At 36.4% G+C, this 15,966-nt stretch overlaps 1 protein-coding gene across 4 annotated transcripts in view; it reads left to right on the forward strand.

The window, feature by feature from the left end:
- The window catches only part of BRCA2 (BRCA2 DNA repair associated), a 91,339-nt gene that overhangs the window by 45,957 nt on the left and 29,416 nt on the right, over positions 1-15,966 (forward strand). For all 4 annotated transcript variants that reach the window (XM_077158987.1, XM_077158988.1, XM_077158989.1 and 1 more), the window contains 5 exons: positions 1,131-1,318; positions 5,169-5,339; positions 5,893-6,247; positions 12,932-13,087; positions 13,173-13,317. In XM_077158987.1, the coding sequence (XP_077015102.1) occupies positions 1,131-1,318; positions 5,169-5,339; positions 5,893-6,247; positions 12,932-13,087; positions 13,173-13,317 (1,015 nt within the window). The remainder of the gene's footprint in view (positions 1-1,130; positions 1,319-5,168; positions 5,340-5,892; positions 6,248-12,931; positions 13,088-13,172; positions 13,318-15,966) is intronic.

Here is a 15,966-nt window from a genome sequence, read left to right on the forward strand (position 1 = left end):
AGAAATGGATGAATGAAATAGTTGGGCTTTCTAATCAGCCACTAGTGACTCTCCTCTGCTAGGCCTTATCCAACCACAGTGATCTCTGCTTCAAAATTACTATTTTTCTGTTCTAAAAATGTTCATGGTGAAAAATACACAATCATGTGATGATGTGAGCCATTGATTATATAATGTGGTTGAACTTTGCATGTGTAGATATTTCTCAATAAAAATATATTTTTAAAAAATTACTATTTCTCTTCCACTATCAAATCTTACTTATTTTATTACTGCAAGTGCTCTCAGCTAGGTGTTAAAGGAAAGTAGTCTGATTGAATTTAAAATGTGAATAACTCATAGCCCTGGAGCTCCTAAGAGCTATTTATAGTTTTAAAGGAGGATTCTTATCAACTTGGTACTTATATAGGTAGAATTTTAGGCAATGAAGAGGTGAAAATTATATTGATTATATTAATAACATTTGTCAAGGATTTTTTGAGTGCTTAGCAATCTTCTTTACATCCATTAGTTATATCTCACTTAATCCTCACAGCCACTCCAAAGGAAAGTCGCCCTTAACTTATACATCATTTTACAGATAAGACTGAAGCACAGAGAGGGTTAAAAAACTTCCCCGAGGTACAGTATGTGGACGGGCCAAGATTCCAAAGCCAGAGTCTGACTCCAAAGTCAAGCTCTGAACAAAAGAAAAGCTACTTGGATTAAGCATGCTGTGGTGAAAGCCTCTTGGAAGTAGGCCAAGCCTTGGTAGACATCTGACCCCCTGACATCAGGTTCCCTGAGAAACTTGAATTGTTCTCTGTCCTTTCTAAAGTTTTGAACTTAGAGATTTCTTTAAACATAAATTTATTCTTTTGTCCTCACAATGACTTCCTATGGCAGATATGGCAGTAGGCATTATACACTAAAGTGGAATGAAAAAGGTTCAGCAGATTCTTGAATGTATGAATCATTTATATTAAAATCTTTAGCTTCTAATAAATGTAATTTTTATAGTGATTTAATATTGAAATGAAAATTTTGTTAAATTTAGTTTTTTTATATTGTATTCATCCTGTGAAATGTTCATTTTGTTTGGTACTGGTTTTCATTCATTATCAAATTTTTCTTTCCTTTATTTTGTGCAGCTGTATATGTATGGTGTTTCTAAACACTGTATAAAAATTAACAGCAAAAATGCAGAGTCTTTTCAGTTTCACACCCAGGATTATTTTGGTAAGGAAGTTTTATGGACTGGACAGGGTATTCAGTTGGCTGATGGTGGATGGCTCATACCCTCCAATGATGGAAAGGCTGGGAAAGAAGAATTTTATAGGTACTATATTTAAAAAAAAAGATTTTATGTGAACTTTAATATATTCCGCCATTCCTCCTGCCCCGCAAGTTTCTTCTCCTTCCATATGTTGATGCGTTGAATCACTTTAAATGCATTGTGCTTTAGGAAGCATTCTGTTTTAAAAAACAGAATTATGGTTTGTCCTGGGATTAAATGAATTAAGTTTTCTTAAAGTGAGTCATATTTCTTGGGCATTTATAAAATAAAGACTGGTAAGGAACATTAAATTTGAATTGACCTCATGATAAATATGCATACACACACGTTATGTCATAATATTCTTTTTCTTTGTATATTTTAATAGATATAAAATATAAACTCTAAAAGTTTAGCTGAAATATTTAAATATTAGTCATACAAAATAACTAGGAATTTTATTTTCATAAGACATCAACTATGTAATTTCTGATTCTTAATTTACCAGGCTGCTATGATAACACACAGTGGGATTACTTAAACAATGGGAATTTATTGGCTCACATTTTTGAGGCTAGGAGAAATCCAAAATTGATATGTCAAAGCTCTGAACAAAGTACTTTCTTCCCAAAGTCTGTGACATTCTGGTAGCAGCTGCTCACAGTCCTTGGGATTCCTGGTCTTCTATCTCTACTTCTGGTCATCACATGGCCATGTGTCCTCTCCTCTTCACTTCTGGGCTCCTTTGACTTCTGACTTCTCTTTCTAAGGCCTCCAGTGATCCAGGTTAAAACTCATTCAGTTGGGCCACCTCTTATAAAAATAACATCTTTCAGCAGCCCTATTTGCAGTGGGTTGACACCCACAGAATTGCATATTAAGAGCCATTCTAAATTGGGTACATAAATCAATCTACCACAAATGTCTACACAAGCATAATTTAGAATTTTTGCTATCAGGCTTGTATTACCTCATGCCATTGGCAAGAGATGGTAACCTGTTTTTTTAGTGCTCATATTTTTAAAAATCTCTATACATCTTTCCAAAATGTGGGAAAGTGCTAAACAATTTTTTTTAATATTTTTATTTACAAATCTTTACAAACGTATAGTCCATACATGGCATACAGTCATTTGCTCATAATATCGTCACATAGTTGTATATTTATCGCTAAGATCATTTTTTAGAACATTTGCATCACTCCAGAAAAAGAAAAAAACTCATACATTCCATACCCTTTCCTCCTCCCTCTCACTGACCACTAGTATTTCAATCTACCTAATTTATTTTATCCCTTATCCCCCCTATTATTTTTTTTATCTATATTTTTTTACACATCTGTTCATACGTGGATAAAAGGAGCATCAGACGCAGTTTTCATAGTCACATTGTAAAAGTTATATCATTATACAATCGTCTTTAAGAATCAGGGCTACTGGAACAAACACAGCTCAACAGATTCGGGTACTTCCCTCCAGCAACTCCAATAGTCCATAAACTAAAAAGGGATATCTGTATAATGCATAAGAACAACCACCAGGATAACCTGTCAACTCTGTTTGAAATCTCTCAGCCACTGACACTTTCTTTTGTCTCATTTCTCTTTTCCCCCTTTTGGTCAAGAAGACTTTCTCAGTCCCATGATGCTGGGTCCCAACTCATCCCAGGAGTTCTGTCCAGGAATGTTCTGTTCTGTTGCCAGGGAGATTTGCACCCCTGGAAGTCATGTCCCCTGTAGGGGAGAGGACAGTGAGTTCACCTGTGGATTTGGCTGAGTGAGAGAGAGAGGCCAATCTGAGCAACAAAAGAAGTCTCTGACAGTGACTATTTAGGCATAATTTTAAGTAGGATTTACGTATTCTTTGCAGGAATCCGAACCCCAAGATCGAGAGCTCAACCTATTGATTTGGTTGTCCCCACTGCTTGTGAGAATATCAGAAATTACCCTTATGGGGAAGTTGAATATTTCCTCCTTTCTCCCCAGTTCCCCAAAGGGACTTTGCAAATGCTTTTTATTCACTGCCCAAATTACTCTGGGATATATCAGGCATCACATTAACCTGGACAAAACATCAATCTATTCAAGATTCCATGTACTTAGGGTGTTCAACTAAGACCATACATGTTAAATTAGGGAATGTTCTACCCAGAATATAAATTTTGCACAAGCTAAGCATTTCTCCCTTTGTAGATCTTTTTTTTCTTCTTCTTAAATTAGAGGTCTTTTATATGTTTGGGGAATATTATAACAGAAATGCTGTTACATCTTACAGATAGCTCACACAACAAATATCTGCTATTGATTCTAATAGAAAAAGTAAACAATTGTATTATTTTCTTTTAAACAGATTGCATAATATAAAGGTTGAGTGATTACTTACAGTCAGGCAGGCTAAATTCATAAGGTCTGAGTATTAAAACTAGTAAACGCTTACTAATTGTTTTTTAGCTCGCTCAACAACTTTTTTTTTCAGCACCTTGCAATAATGACATTCCTTTATTCTTCCTCATGCAAAAACATTTTTTAAAATTTGTACATTGTACATTTCACTATTGTTATACACTCTAGGCATTCCTAGATTATACCATCTCAATCAACAACCTTTTTTTGAGCAATAGCAAAACAAATAAAAAATAATCCCTGCCCTAGGTAATCATACAATTTGGGTAGGGGACAGAAAACAAGTAAATTATATAGTGTATTGGAGGGTGTTAAGTACTATGAAGATAAAGCTGGAAAAGAAGTAGGGAGAAGTACAGTTTTTTAAATAGAGTAAATCATCAGACTTCAGTAGTAGGTGACATTTGATCAGTGACTTGAAGGAGGGAAAAGAAGTGAGTCTAGCACTGTTTGTGGAGAGCATCCACTTGCTAAGATTGGAACCTGCTTGAGGTATTTGAGGAATAGCAAAGAAGATAGTGCAGTTGGAGTAGACTGGGCAAAGACAAACGTCGTGAGAGATGAGGTAGAGAGAGAGAGATAGAGACCTTTGTAAGAACCTTGCTTTTTACCTTACTGGAGATGGAAACCATTCAAAGTTTCAAAGCAGAAAGGTGACATGATCTGACTTCATCTGTAAAAGCACCACTGTCTCCTTGTTGAGGTTAGTCTGTAGGGAAGAGCAAGGATATAATCAGACCACTAAGGAGACTATTGGAGTGATCCAGGTGAGAAAGGTTGCTTGGACCAGGGAGGTGGCAGTGAAATTGGTGAAAAGCATTTGGATCCTGGATATGTCTTGAAGGTGACACCATGAGAATTTGCTGAAGAATTAAGTGTGATGTAAAAGAGGAGAGTAAAAATGACTCCAAAGTTTTTAACCTTAGGAATTGGAAGGGTAGCACTTACTGAGAATTGACAAGACCAAAGGTGGAAGAGAAAGCAGTTTTGGACAGTTTGATATTATTAAACATACAGGTATCTTCCCCTTTTCTCCCAAATCTTGAACTCTTCTTTCTCCATTGTCACTCTTAGCATTAATAAAAGAGAAGCAGCTTCTCTCTTACTAATGTTAAGAGTGACAATGGGGAAAGAAGAGTTCAAGATTTGAGAAAAAAGGGGAAGATATCAAGGAGAACACCAGGAGTAGGAAAGGAAACTATTAGGAGTGATTTCTAAAAGTCTCTATAATAAAAAAGAGTCTAAAATATAATTATTTTAAATTAAGGATCTCATTTTCCAGTAACAAATAAATGAGTTGAAACATTTGTGTTGACTAATAAGTAAAAATCTTATTAGCATAATATTTTGATACATGTTAAATCATTTTCTAAATTTATAGTTATGTTCACTCATAAAAACTTAGTGTTGAATGGACTTGTACATTGTAGATTTTTGTAGAGAATATTTATAGTTTAATTTAGTATCATCTTAGGTGGTTTTCGTTATATTAATCTATCCTTATTTGTTCAGGGCTCTGTGTGACACCCCTGGTGTGGATCCAAAGCTTATTTCTAGATCGTGGGTCTATAATCACTACAGATGGATTATATGGAAACTGGCAGCTATGGAATTTGCCTTTCCTAAAGAATTTGCTAATAGATGCCTGAGCCCAGAAAGGGTGCTTCTTCAGCTGAAATACAGGCAAGTTTAAAGCATTACACTGCATCATATACACACAGCCTGTGATGTCTGTGTGTGGTCGTCCACAAGCCAGGGTCACTGACAACTGCCATCCTCTGCTGCCACTTGTCTTTTATAGCCGTCCTCTTGTCACCTCCAAGCCCCCACTTTGGAGAGGACACACATTCATGCCTCTCTTGTCATCCTTGTCACCCCCTCCTTAACCGCTTGGCATACGAGGACTGTGTATTACCCACTTCATCTACTACTTGGGGATCACTGATATAACATTTTTGCTATTTTCTTGTTTTTCTATTTAATTCATATTTTAACAATACAAAATTTAAAATATTGCTAGCTACTGAATTTTAGATTTCCTTCTGTTTCAGTATTTATTTGATAAAGATATTTAATCTTAGAGAAATTGTGGGTTTACAGAAAAATTATGCATAAAATACAGGGTCCCCATGTACCTGTTATTAAGTGTATTTAATTTTTATTCTCACTTATTCAGAGAATAGATTCATAATTCTAGATTCATAATTGCTAAATATGCATTTCTGTTTATTTTTAGATATGATGTGGAAATTGATAGAAGCCAAAGATCTGCTATAAAAAAGATAATGGAAAGAGATGACACAGCTGCAAAAACACTTGTTCTCTGTGTTTCTGAAGTAATTTCACTGAACACAAATTTATCTGAACCCTCTAGCAGTAAAACTGGTAGTATGGATACCAAAACAGTGGCCAATATTGAACTTACAGATGGATGGTATGCTGTTAAGACCCAGTTAGATCCTCCCCTCATGGCACTCTTAAAGAATGGTAGACTGGCCGTGGGTCAGAAAATAATTATGCATGGAGCAGAATTGGTGGGCTCTCCTGATGCCTGTTCACCTCTTGAAGCCCCAGAATCTCTTATGTTAAAGGTAAATTGTAATAGTGTATACTCTTTGGAAAAATTAGCCACTGATTCACTTATATTCTAGAGCATTTTTATCTCAAGTTTTAAGTTCACTTATGCATAATTTAAGGATGCTGCATTTCTTGAAACCATTCTGATGATTTTAGTTCAAAAGCAAGTTCCTCACATAGTCAAAAAAACTTTTGTGCTGTTTTGAGAGTCAAAGATGTTTCTTGAACTAAAATGCAGTTTATCAGTCTACTCCATTGAATCACTATTCCGTTTTGATTAAAGAATTAGATTACAGTGCTTTGCAAATATATAGTAATAATATGGACCTTTCATCTCTGAATTTTAACGTACACAGACCTTGTCCTGTTAAATAGTCTGCAATATTGCTACCAGTAGTTACTAATAATATTGCAAATTCAGATTCACTTCTGTGATATCCTTGTGGAGAATTTATTTCTGTTGTGTTCTGCATCTAATTCAGAAAAGCATTTTATAAATCACATATTTTTAATATAAAGAGATTTTATTTGTCATTAAGTTTATATTTGGTTGATTGATTTTTAATTGTTTTTATTCTCTGTTTCTTTTTTATTACATCCAATTCTTATTTCATAGATACAGTATCTTTCACTCCTCTTTGAATTTTTTTTTCTTTTTGTTTTCTTCTGCTCCTTGTGTTTTTTTTCTTTGAGATCTTCTTCTGTTTGTTTTGGTTTCTCTTGTTGAAAACTCTTAAACTGCTGATCCTTGGCTGTTCTTTCCTCTTCAAAAGTGGAATACTACTGAGCTGCTTAGAAGCGTTATGAGACAGGGTTGTTCAGCTGGCATGTTAATAAGTCAGGGATTTGACTTTTTCAATAGAAAAACCTCAAATATTATTGACTGTTCTAAAGCTGAGAAAAATAAGGAAAATAATGAGACTCATTTTAAGCCTAAGGATTTTCAATTCGTTTTTTTTCATTAGCAGTTGTAGGTTTACAGAAAAATCATGCAGGAAATCAAAGTTCCAATATATCCTCCTCTCAAATGCACAATTTTCCCTATTATTAACATTTTGTGTTAGAGTGATACCTTTGTTACAAGTTGTGAAACAATGTTATTATAATTATGCTGTTAGCATTAGCTCACTGTTCAGATTGTTGTATAGTTTGTCGGTGTGGGTGTGTGGGATAACTTAAATACCACCAAAAATTTGTTTTTTCCCTTTTTGATTGTACTATTCAGGGATATTAATTACATATGCAAAGTTGTGCCTCTGTGCACATTGTCAATTGCTAAAACTTTTCCATCACCCCAAACAGAAACTCCATACCGGTTGAACATTAACTCCCCATTTCTATATCCTACCTGGCCTCTGGAAACCTGTATTCTAGTTTCTGAATTCATAAATATGCTTATTTTGCTTATTTCGTGTGAGATCTTACAGTAGTAGTATCTTTGTGTCTAGCTTATTTCACTCAACATGTCTTCAAGGTTCATCCATGTTGTAGCATGCATCAGAACTTCATTCCAAATATTCTGTTTGTATGTATGTACCATATTTTGTTTATCCATTTATCAGTTAGTGGACACCTGGGTTCTACCTTTGACAATTCTGCATAATGCCATTATGAACATCATTGTGCAAATGTCTATTCTAGCCCTTGCTTTCAGTTCTTTGGGGTATTTACCTAGAAGTAGGATTTCTGGGTCATATGGTCATCTAAATTTAACTTTCTGAGGAACCACCATACTATTTTCCACATTGGCTACACCATTTTACATTCCTACCGGAAACGAATGAGTGATCCTAATTCTCCCCATCCCTTCCAACACTTGTTGTTTTCCGCTTTTTTCATAGTAGCCTTTCTAGTATGTGTGAGATGGTATCTCATTGTGGTTTTAGTTTGCATTTCCGTGATGGCCAATGACATTGAGCAACTTTTCATGTGCTTTTTAGCCATTGGTATATCTTCTTTGGAAAAATGTCTATGCAAGTCTTCTTCCCATTTTTTAAGTAGGTCATATGTCTTTTTGTTGAGTTGTAGAAGTCCTTTATGAATTCTGGATATTAAGCCTTTATCAGCTTATATTGCTTCTAAATATTTTCTCCCATTCTGTAGGTTGTCTTTTTACTTTTGATCAAGTCCTTTGATGCACATGTTTTGTCTCTTGATTTTGGTCTTTTTTTTCTTTTGTTCCTTGTGCTTTTGGTATTAAGTGTAAGAAATCACCAACAACAAAAGGGCCTTGAAAATGCTTCTGTGTGTTTTCTTTTAGAAGTTTTATGCTTTGGGTTCTTATGCTTAGGTCTTTGATCCATTTTGAGTTAATTTTTTTTTTAACATGATATGAGGTGTAGGAGTCTATCATCAATCTTGCAAATGGAGATCCAATTCTATCTACAAGCACCATTTGTTGAAAAGACTGTTCTTAACCCAGCAAGCACCTTTGTCAAAGATCACTTGGCCAAAGGAATGAGGGTTTATTTTTTAATTCTCAGTTTGAATCCGTTGATCTATATGTCTGTTCTTATGCCAGCACCACACTGTTTCATTACTGTAACTTTGTAATAAAATCAGGACTTGTGAGTCCTCCAGTTGTTTTCTTTTCCAAGATAGTTTTGGCAAGTTCGGAGCCACTTACCATTCTATATGAATTTAATGATTGTTTTTTCCATTTCTGTGAAAAATTCTGTTGGGTATTTATTTTTTCTCTTGGAGTTTTAATTAGAATTGTGTTGAATCTGTATATCGCTCTGGGTAGAATTGACATAACAATATTTAGTTTTTCAGTCCTTGAACACAAGAATGTTCTTCCATTTATTTAGGCCTTTTTCCCCCCTTCTTAAAACATTTTTACTGTGAAATATAAGACACAAACACCAAAAAAAACCACAATAATTTTCAAAGCACAACTCAACAAGTAGTTACAGAAGAGATTTCAAAGTTCCATATGAGTAACCATTCCACATTTTCAGGTTTTTCCTTATAGCTGCTCCAAAATACTGGAAACAAAAAGAAATAGCATTATAGTGATTCAGCAGTCATACTCGTTTGTTAAATCTATCTTCTCTGTTATAACTTCTCTTTCTCCTTTGATCTTACTCCCAATGTATAGGAGTCTTTGAGCTATACCCATTCTAACTTTCTCATGTGGACAAGGGGTGTCAGCAATCTAGGATAGGGGGATGGAATTGATTGACATTCTTGGAGAGGCAGGCCCTTCTAGGTTTCAGAACTTTTCTGGCCTAGGAACCCCCTGGAGGTTATACGTTTATTTAGACCTTTTTAATTTTCTTTCAGCAGTGTTTTATAATTTTCCATGTACACGTCCTTTACATCCTTGGTTAAATTTAGTCCTAGATACTTGACCTTTTAGTCACTATTGTAAATGGAGTTTTTTTCTTGATTTCTTCTTTGGAGTGTTCAGTACTAGTGTATAGAAACACCACTGATTTTTGCATAGGTTATCTTGATCCCACCAATTTGCTGAGTTCATTTATCGGCTCTCCTGGCTTCACTGTGGATTTTTCAGAATTGTCTCCATACAGAACCACGTCATCTGCAAACAAGAATTTTATTTCTCTCTCTTCTGTTCAGATGCCGTTATTTCTTTTTCTTGCCTGATCACTCTGGCTCGAACTTCAGTGCAATGTTGAATAACAGTGGGCATCCTTGTCTTGCTCCTGATCTTAGGAGGAAAACTTTCAGTCACCACTGAGTTTGATGTTAGCTGTGGGTTTCTCATATATACCCTTTATTGTATTAAGGACATTTCCTTCTATCCTAGTTTTCTGAGTGCTTTTATCAGTAAGGGGTGCTGGATTTTGTCATACGTGGGGTATTACATTACTTGACTTTCTTATGCTGAGCCACCCGTGCATAACTGGAATAAATCCCTCTTGATTGTGGTGTATAATTATTTTAATGTGCTGCTGGAATTGGTTTGCTGGTATTTTTAAAGGATTTTTACATCTATATTCATTGATCCAAATATTCATGGAGGTGTGAATCTGATCAGTATCTAATTTTCCTTTCTTGTGATATCTTTATCTGGCTTTGATATTAGGGTAATGCTATTGTCACAGAATATGTTGGTAAGTATTGCCTCCTCTTCAATTTTTTGTAAGTGTGAGCAGGATTGGCGTTGTCTTTTTTTTTTATTCTTATTAATAAAACTAATCAACATACCACATGAACATTCTGTATTTGTTGTGCAGTCAGTGGCTCACAGTATCATCACATAGTTGTATATTCATCACCATGATCATTTCTCAGAACATTTACCTCACTCCAGAAAAAGAAATAAAAAGAAAAATTCATACATACCATACTCCTTACCCCTCCCTCTCATTGACCACTAGTATTTCCCTCTACCCAATTTATTTTAACATTTGTTCCCCCTATTATTTATTTATTTTTGATCCATATTTTTTACTCATCTGTCCATACCATATATAAAAGGAGGATCAGAACAAGGTTTTCACAATCACACAGTCACTTTACAAAAGCTCTATCATTATACAATCATCTTAAAGAAACATGGCTACTGAAACACAGCTCTGCAGTTTCAGGCACTTTCCTCTAGCCACTCTAATATACCTTAAACTTAAAAGGGGATATCTATATAATGTGTAAAGATAACTTCCAGGTTAACCTCTCGACCCTTTGAAGTCTTTCAGCCACTGACTATTTTGTCTCATTTCTCTCTTCCTCCTTTCAGTCGAGAAGATTTTCTCAATCCTTTGATGCTGAGTCCCATTGGCATTAATACTTACACTGAACCTTTAGAGCAGCCCGATTTTAACAGTTGAGATTTTTTCAGGTCTTCTGCACCTGTTTCTTACCCTGGGTATGTGTTGCAACTTTTAAGGTTACTCTGTTATGTACAGCTATTTCATCTACAGAAAAAGTTTCCTTTCCTCTGTTCCTCTTGGGAGTCCTTGGCTGTTCTGGCTACAATTTAGTCAACTGTTCTCCCATACTCAGAACTGTCTTTTTACTACAGCTTTCAGTCCTCAGTTTGCTATACCTTAAAGTGGTTCAGTTCCCCCTTTCTGCCATGTGGTTTTTCTGCTTCCAGTAATCTCTACATTACCCTGGGGGGTATACTGCCCCAGGGAGCCAGGTGGGGTCAGCGTTCAAAGACACCCTTCTTTTCCTTTACATGCACCAACAATTAGAGGCCAGTTCCGATGTGTGTTCTGCTTGCTGGCAGTTCAACCAGAAGTTGCTCTGGTTCCCTGTTTCCTGGAGGCTCCTTTGATGTGTGCACTTGACAGCTACGTCCCCACCCTGGGCCTTTGTGGCCTTGGGTCCACATGCCTGAATGTGCCAGGGGCTCGGAGTCGCTGCAGTGAACGGTTCTGTGGTCAGCGGCCATGCCAAGGGGTGCCCAGCTGGAGTGCTGCTGCTAGGTGGCAAACCATATGGGACCATGTGGGAGTGGGGACTGGGGTCAGACTAGCCGGTCCCAGTCGCAGACATCCTACCTTTTTTGGTAGTTGTTTTTTTTTTTTTTTCTTTATATGATTCAGCGTTTATGGAGTCTTCTTCCAGCCTTTATCCTCCTCCAGGGTTCCAAGCATGTGGAATGTGCCCTTTTATTTAGTTGTTTTCACAGGGAAACTTTCCTGGGGAAGTCTTATGCTGCCATCCTTCATCAAAGTGAGACTTTAATCTCATTTTGTTTTTAATATAGCATCTCACTCCTAGCTCTAACTGCCTGATATTCCAGAATCTGTGAGCCATGTGGCACTCCAGGAATTTCAGAAAATAAGTTCCTTAGGATCTTTTTAGAATGACGGGCAGGCATCCACCTGGCTGCTTGGGATGGGAAAGGAGATCTGGAGTCTACCCACCCTTATTCAGAGTTTCTACCATTCCTCCTATTTCCAGCCACTCCTCAGGCTCCTGCCTTCAGAGGTACCCGTTGCCTCCAATTCCTGAGTGTTTACCATAAATTATTTTGCTTCATGTTGGCTCCCTACAACAGTTTGCTGATTGAGTAATCTTGGGCAGGTTTTGTGATTTCCTTTGCTCTTCACTTTCATCCTCTGTAAAATGGGGATAAAAAGGCTTAAGAGTTGTTAGGAGAATCAAATGTTAGTATATGTAAAGCACTTAGCACCAGGCCAGGTGTATGGTAAGCGCTCTAGAAATGTCTGCCATTCTTATTAGGTATAGTCATTCTCCAAATTGCTTTGTCATTTACCATTTGTCCAGTAAATCTTTAGCTTCCAAAATTTGGGTGACATTGTTGTACTATCCTCTTCTCTCCAGGTCTCTTTGTCCTTACAGGTTTTTTGAGAGAGCCTAGATAAATAAAATACATTTTAATCCATCATGTTTAAATTGAAATTTCCTTTATCTTTTTCAGTAAAGATATTTGAATAATGTTAAGGCTTTATGGCAATTAAACATTAATTTTTGATAAGTAATATATTTTGAAAATATTTCACTTTTGTACGATTTTTCTTCTTACCACTTTACTACTTATTTTCATGTGACTTTTTGAGGGGAGGAGATTGGAGGCTTGAGCCTGAAATTGAACCCAGATCTCCTGCATGGCAGCTGAGCATTTATGCAACCCTTTGTGCACTTTTAAAAGTGAATATTTTTAATGTAGCCCTAAAAGAATGAAAATGTTATGAAATCTATAATAGAATTGAGAGTATATTTATCTTCCAGATCAATTTGTTCATCCATTTGTCTAGATTTCCGCTAACAGTACTCGGCCTGCTTGTTGGTTTGCCAAACTTGGATTCTTTCCTGATCCTACACCTTTTCCTCTACGCTTGTCATCCCTTTTCAGCAATGGAGGAAATGCTGGCTGTGTTGATGTAATTATTCAAAGAGCATACCCTACACAGGTATGATGTGTTCTTCTTTCTTTTGAGAAAAGTGATTTGAATGTTCTTTTCCTATCATGTATTTTTGTCTAAAACATCATTACAGTGGATGGAGAAGACATCATGCGGATTATACATATTTCGTGATGAAAGAGCAGAAGAAAAGGAGGCAGCAAAATATGCAGAGGCCCAACAAAAGAAACTGGAAGCCCTATTCACTAAAATTCAAGTAGAATTTGAAGAGCAAGAAGGTAAAATGAATTGTATATTGCAAGTTTTTATTTTTTATATGAGAACAAATTTTTAGGAGCTTCTAATTTAATTTAATAAAATTGGGTGAATTGTCTCTAGTTTGAGTAATCAGTTTATTTTCTAATTCTGAATTTGATTTTTTTCCTACAATTAAAAGATCTCATTAGATAGACACAAATAAGCATTTGCCCTAAATTATCACATTTTTCTTCAACACACCAAGCTTTGGGGTGTTTGTAATTGTCTTAGGCAAAAGAAAACATTACACACCCTTATCACTTTTCAGATAACTTAAGGACATTCCCTCCTAAGCTTCAGTATGAAAGTATTTGTGGTATCCTTGTCCTTTTCAGTATTAGAGAAAAGATAGCAACAAGGAGAAAATGATCAAATAATTTTCCCTGAAGCCATTATGTTACTCTGTTTCCTCAGCATACTTATCTGTATCATATAACCTTTGCATTTTTGTTGTTACTGGTGTTTGTTTGTTGTTATACTTGGAGCTAGAACTTGTTTTCTGTGTGACTTTTTTTTTTTAATTGTGAAAAACGACATTATACAAAAAAGGAATAAATTTCAAAGCACACTGAGACAATTAGTTATAAAACAGATTTCAGAGTTTGGTAGGGGTTACAGTTCTACAATTTCAGGTTTTTCCTTCTAGCCACTCCAAAGCACTGGAGACTAAAAGAAATATCAATATAATGATTCAGCAGTCATACTTATTTGTTAAACTCATCTTCTCTAACTCCACCTTCTCCTTTGATCTTTTTCTCAATCTTTAGGGATATTTGGGCTATACCCATTCTAATTTTTTCATGTTGGAAAGGCTGTTGATAATATGGGATAGGGGGTTGAAACTAGTTGATATTCTAGAGAGGCTGGCCTCTCTGGGTTTCAGGATTTATTTAGCCTAGGAACCTATCTGGAGGCTGTAGGTTTCTGGAAAGTAATCATAGTGCATAGAACCTTTGTAGAATCTCAAATAAAGCCCTAGGTATTCTTTAGGATTGACAGGAATGGTTTTGATAGGGGTTTAGCAAACCATGAGCTGAAGCTTGCATTTAAGAGTAGCCTCCAGAGTAGCCTCTCAACTCTATTTCAACTGTCTCAGCCTCTGATACCTTATTCCTTACAATTCTTTTTCCCCTTTTTGTCAGGAAGGTATTGTCAGTCCCACAGTGCCGGGGCCAGGCTCATCCCTGAGAGTCATAATCCCACATTGCCAGGGAGATTTTCACCTCTGAATGTCATATCCCATGTAGGGGAGAGGGTAATGATTTTACTTACAGATTTGGGCTGAGAGAGCGAGAAGTCTCATCTAAGCAACCAATCAGGCCCTTTGGAAGTAACTCTTAGGCATAACTACAAGCCTGCTTGGCCTCCCCACTACATAAATATGGTTTACAGGAGTAAGCCTCAAGATCGAGGGCTCAGCCTATTGACTTGGGAATCCCTCATGTTTGAGACAACGTCAGGGGTTTCCCCAGTGTTAAAGTTTAATAGTTCCATATTTTTTCTTCCATCCCTCAAGAGACTTTGCTAGTACTTGTTAATTATCTGCTCAACGTACTCTGGGATGTATCCGGGCATTACATTAAGCTATACAGAATTACAAGCCCTCTTTTCCATTCCAGGCTCCATATGTTTGGGTTGTTCATCTATCCAGACAGGTTGAGTTACATTATGCACTACAGAAAATTTAGGTTTTGGACAAAATAAACCTTTCTTCCTTTGGTCTCATAGAGTAAGTGAAGTTTTACAATATAGACAGTTTTACAATATAGACAGACTTCCTTACCCCTTTATGCTGATTTACCTTGGTCCCAGCCCTGTCAGCTTTGTTCTTATCTCTGTTGAAGCCTAATCTCTTTTTCAGTTCCTTTAACAGTTGTTGTATATGGCAATGCTGACTTGCATACCTGCAGAACTTCTCCTCTTTTCTAAGTGTCACAAAGGTACCCAAAGTTCCAGGGACATACCAGGTTACAGATTTATAGCACAGCCTCTCAGAATCTAGAAATAACAATTACCACTTCAAACTAAATGTGACTACTACAAGAGCTTATAATCTAGGCCCCAGTTTTCTTATAAGTATTTTCTAAAAAAGATCATACAATATTTGCTCTTTTGTTTCTGGCTTATTTTGTGTTACATAGTGTCACTCACATCATTGCATGCTTCACCACGTCGTTCTTTCTGTAGCAGCACAATGTTCGATCATTAAGTGTACACCACAGTTCGCCATTCTGCTACTCGGTCATTGTATCTTCCAGCCACTTCCATCCACTGGGCATCATGCGTTATGTCCAGAGTCAACAGTGCATGTCTCGCACGTTATCCTCACTTAGTGGCACATTCTTCAACACTCTCAATTTTAGACGATTTAAATTGCTCCCAAGAGAAGAATAACCGATAAACACACCCTCACCAGATAGGAAATCCAAACGTCCCCTTAATTCTTGTCCTCCCTGCCCCACCCCACCCCCAGTTGTTGACCCCTGGTATTTTTGTGGTGCTGTTGATGTCTTCCTGTAAAATATAGCCCACAGCATACAATAGTAGTTTCCTCCATACCCTGATATTATTTACTCTTTGTATAAGATTCATACCTTTGAAGTAATTCATGCAAGAACTTATTTGTAGTG

This window comes from Tamandua tetradactyla, chromosome 4, assembly GCF_023851605.1.
Source record: "Tamandua tetradactyla isolate mTamTet1 chromosome 4, mTamTet1.pri, whole genome shotgun sequence".
Classification (NCBI taxonomy): domain Eukaryota; kingdom Metazoa; phylum Chordata; class Mammalia; order Pilosa; family Myrmecophagidae; genus Tamandua; species Tamandua tetradactyla.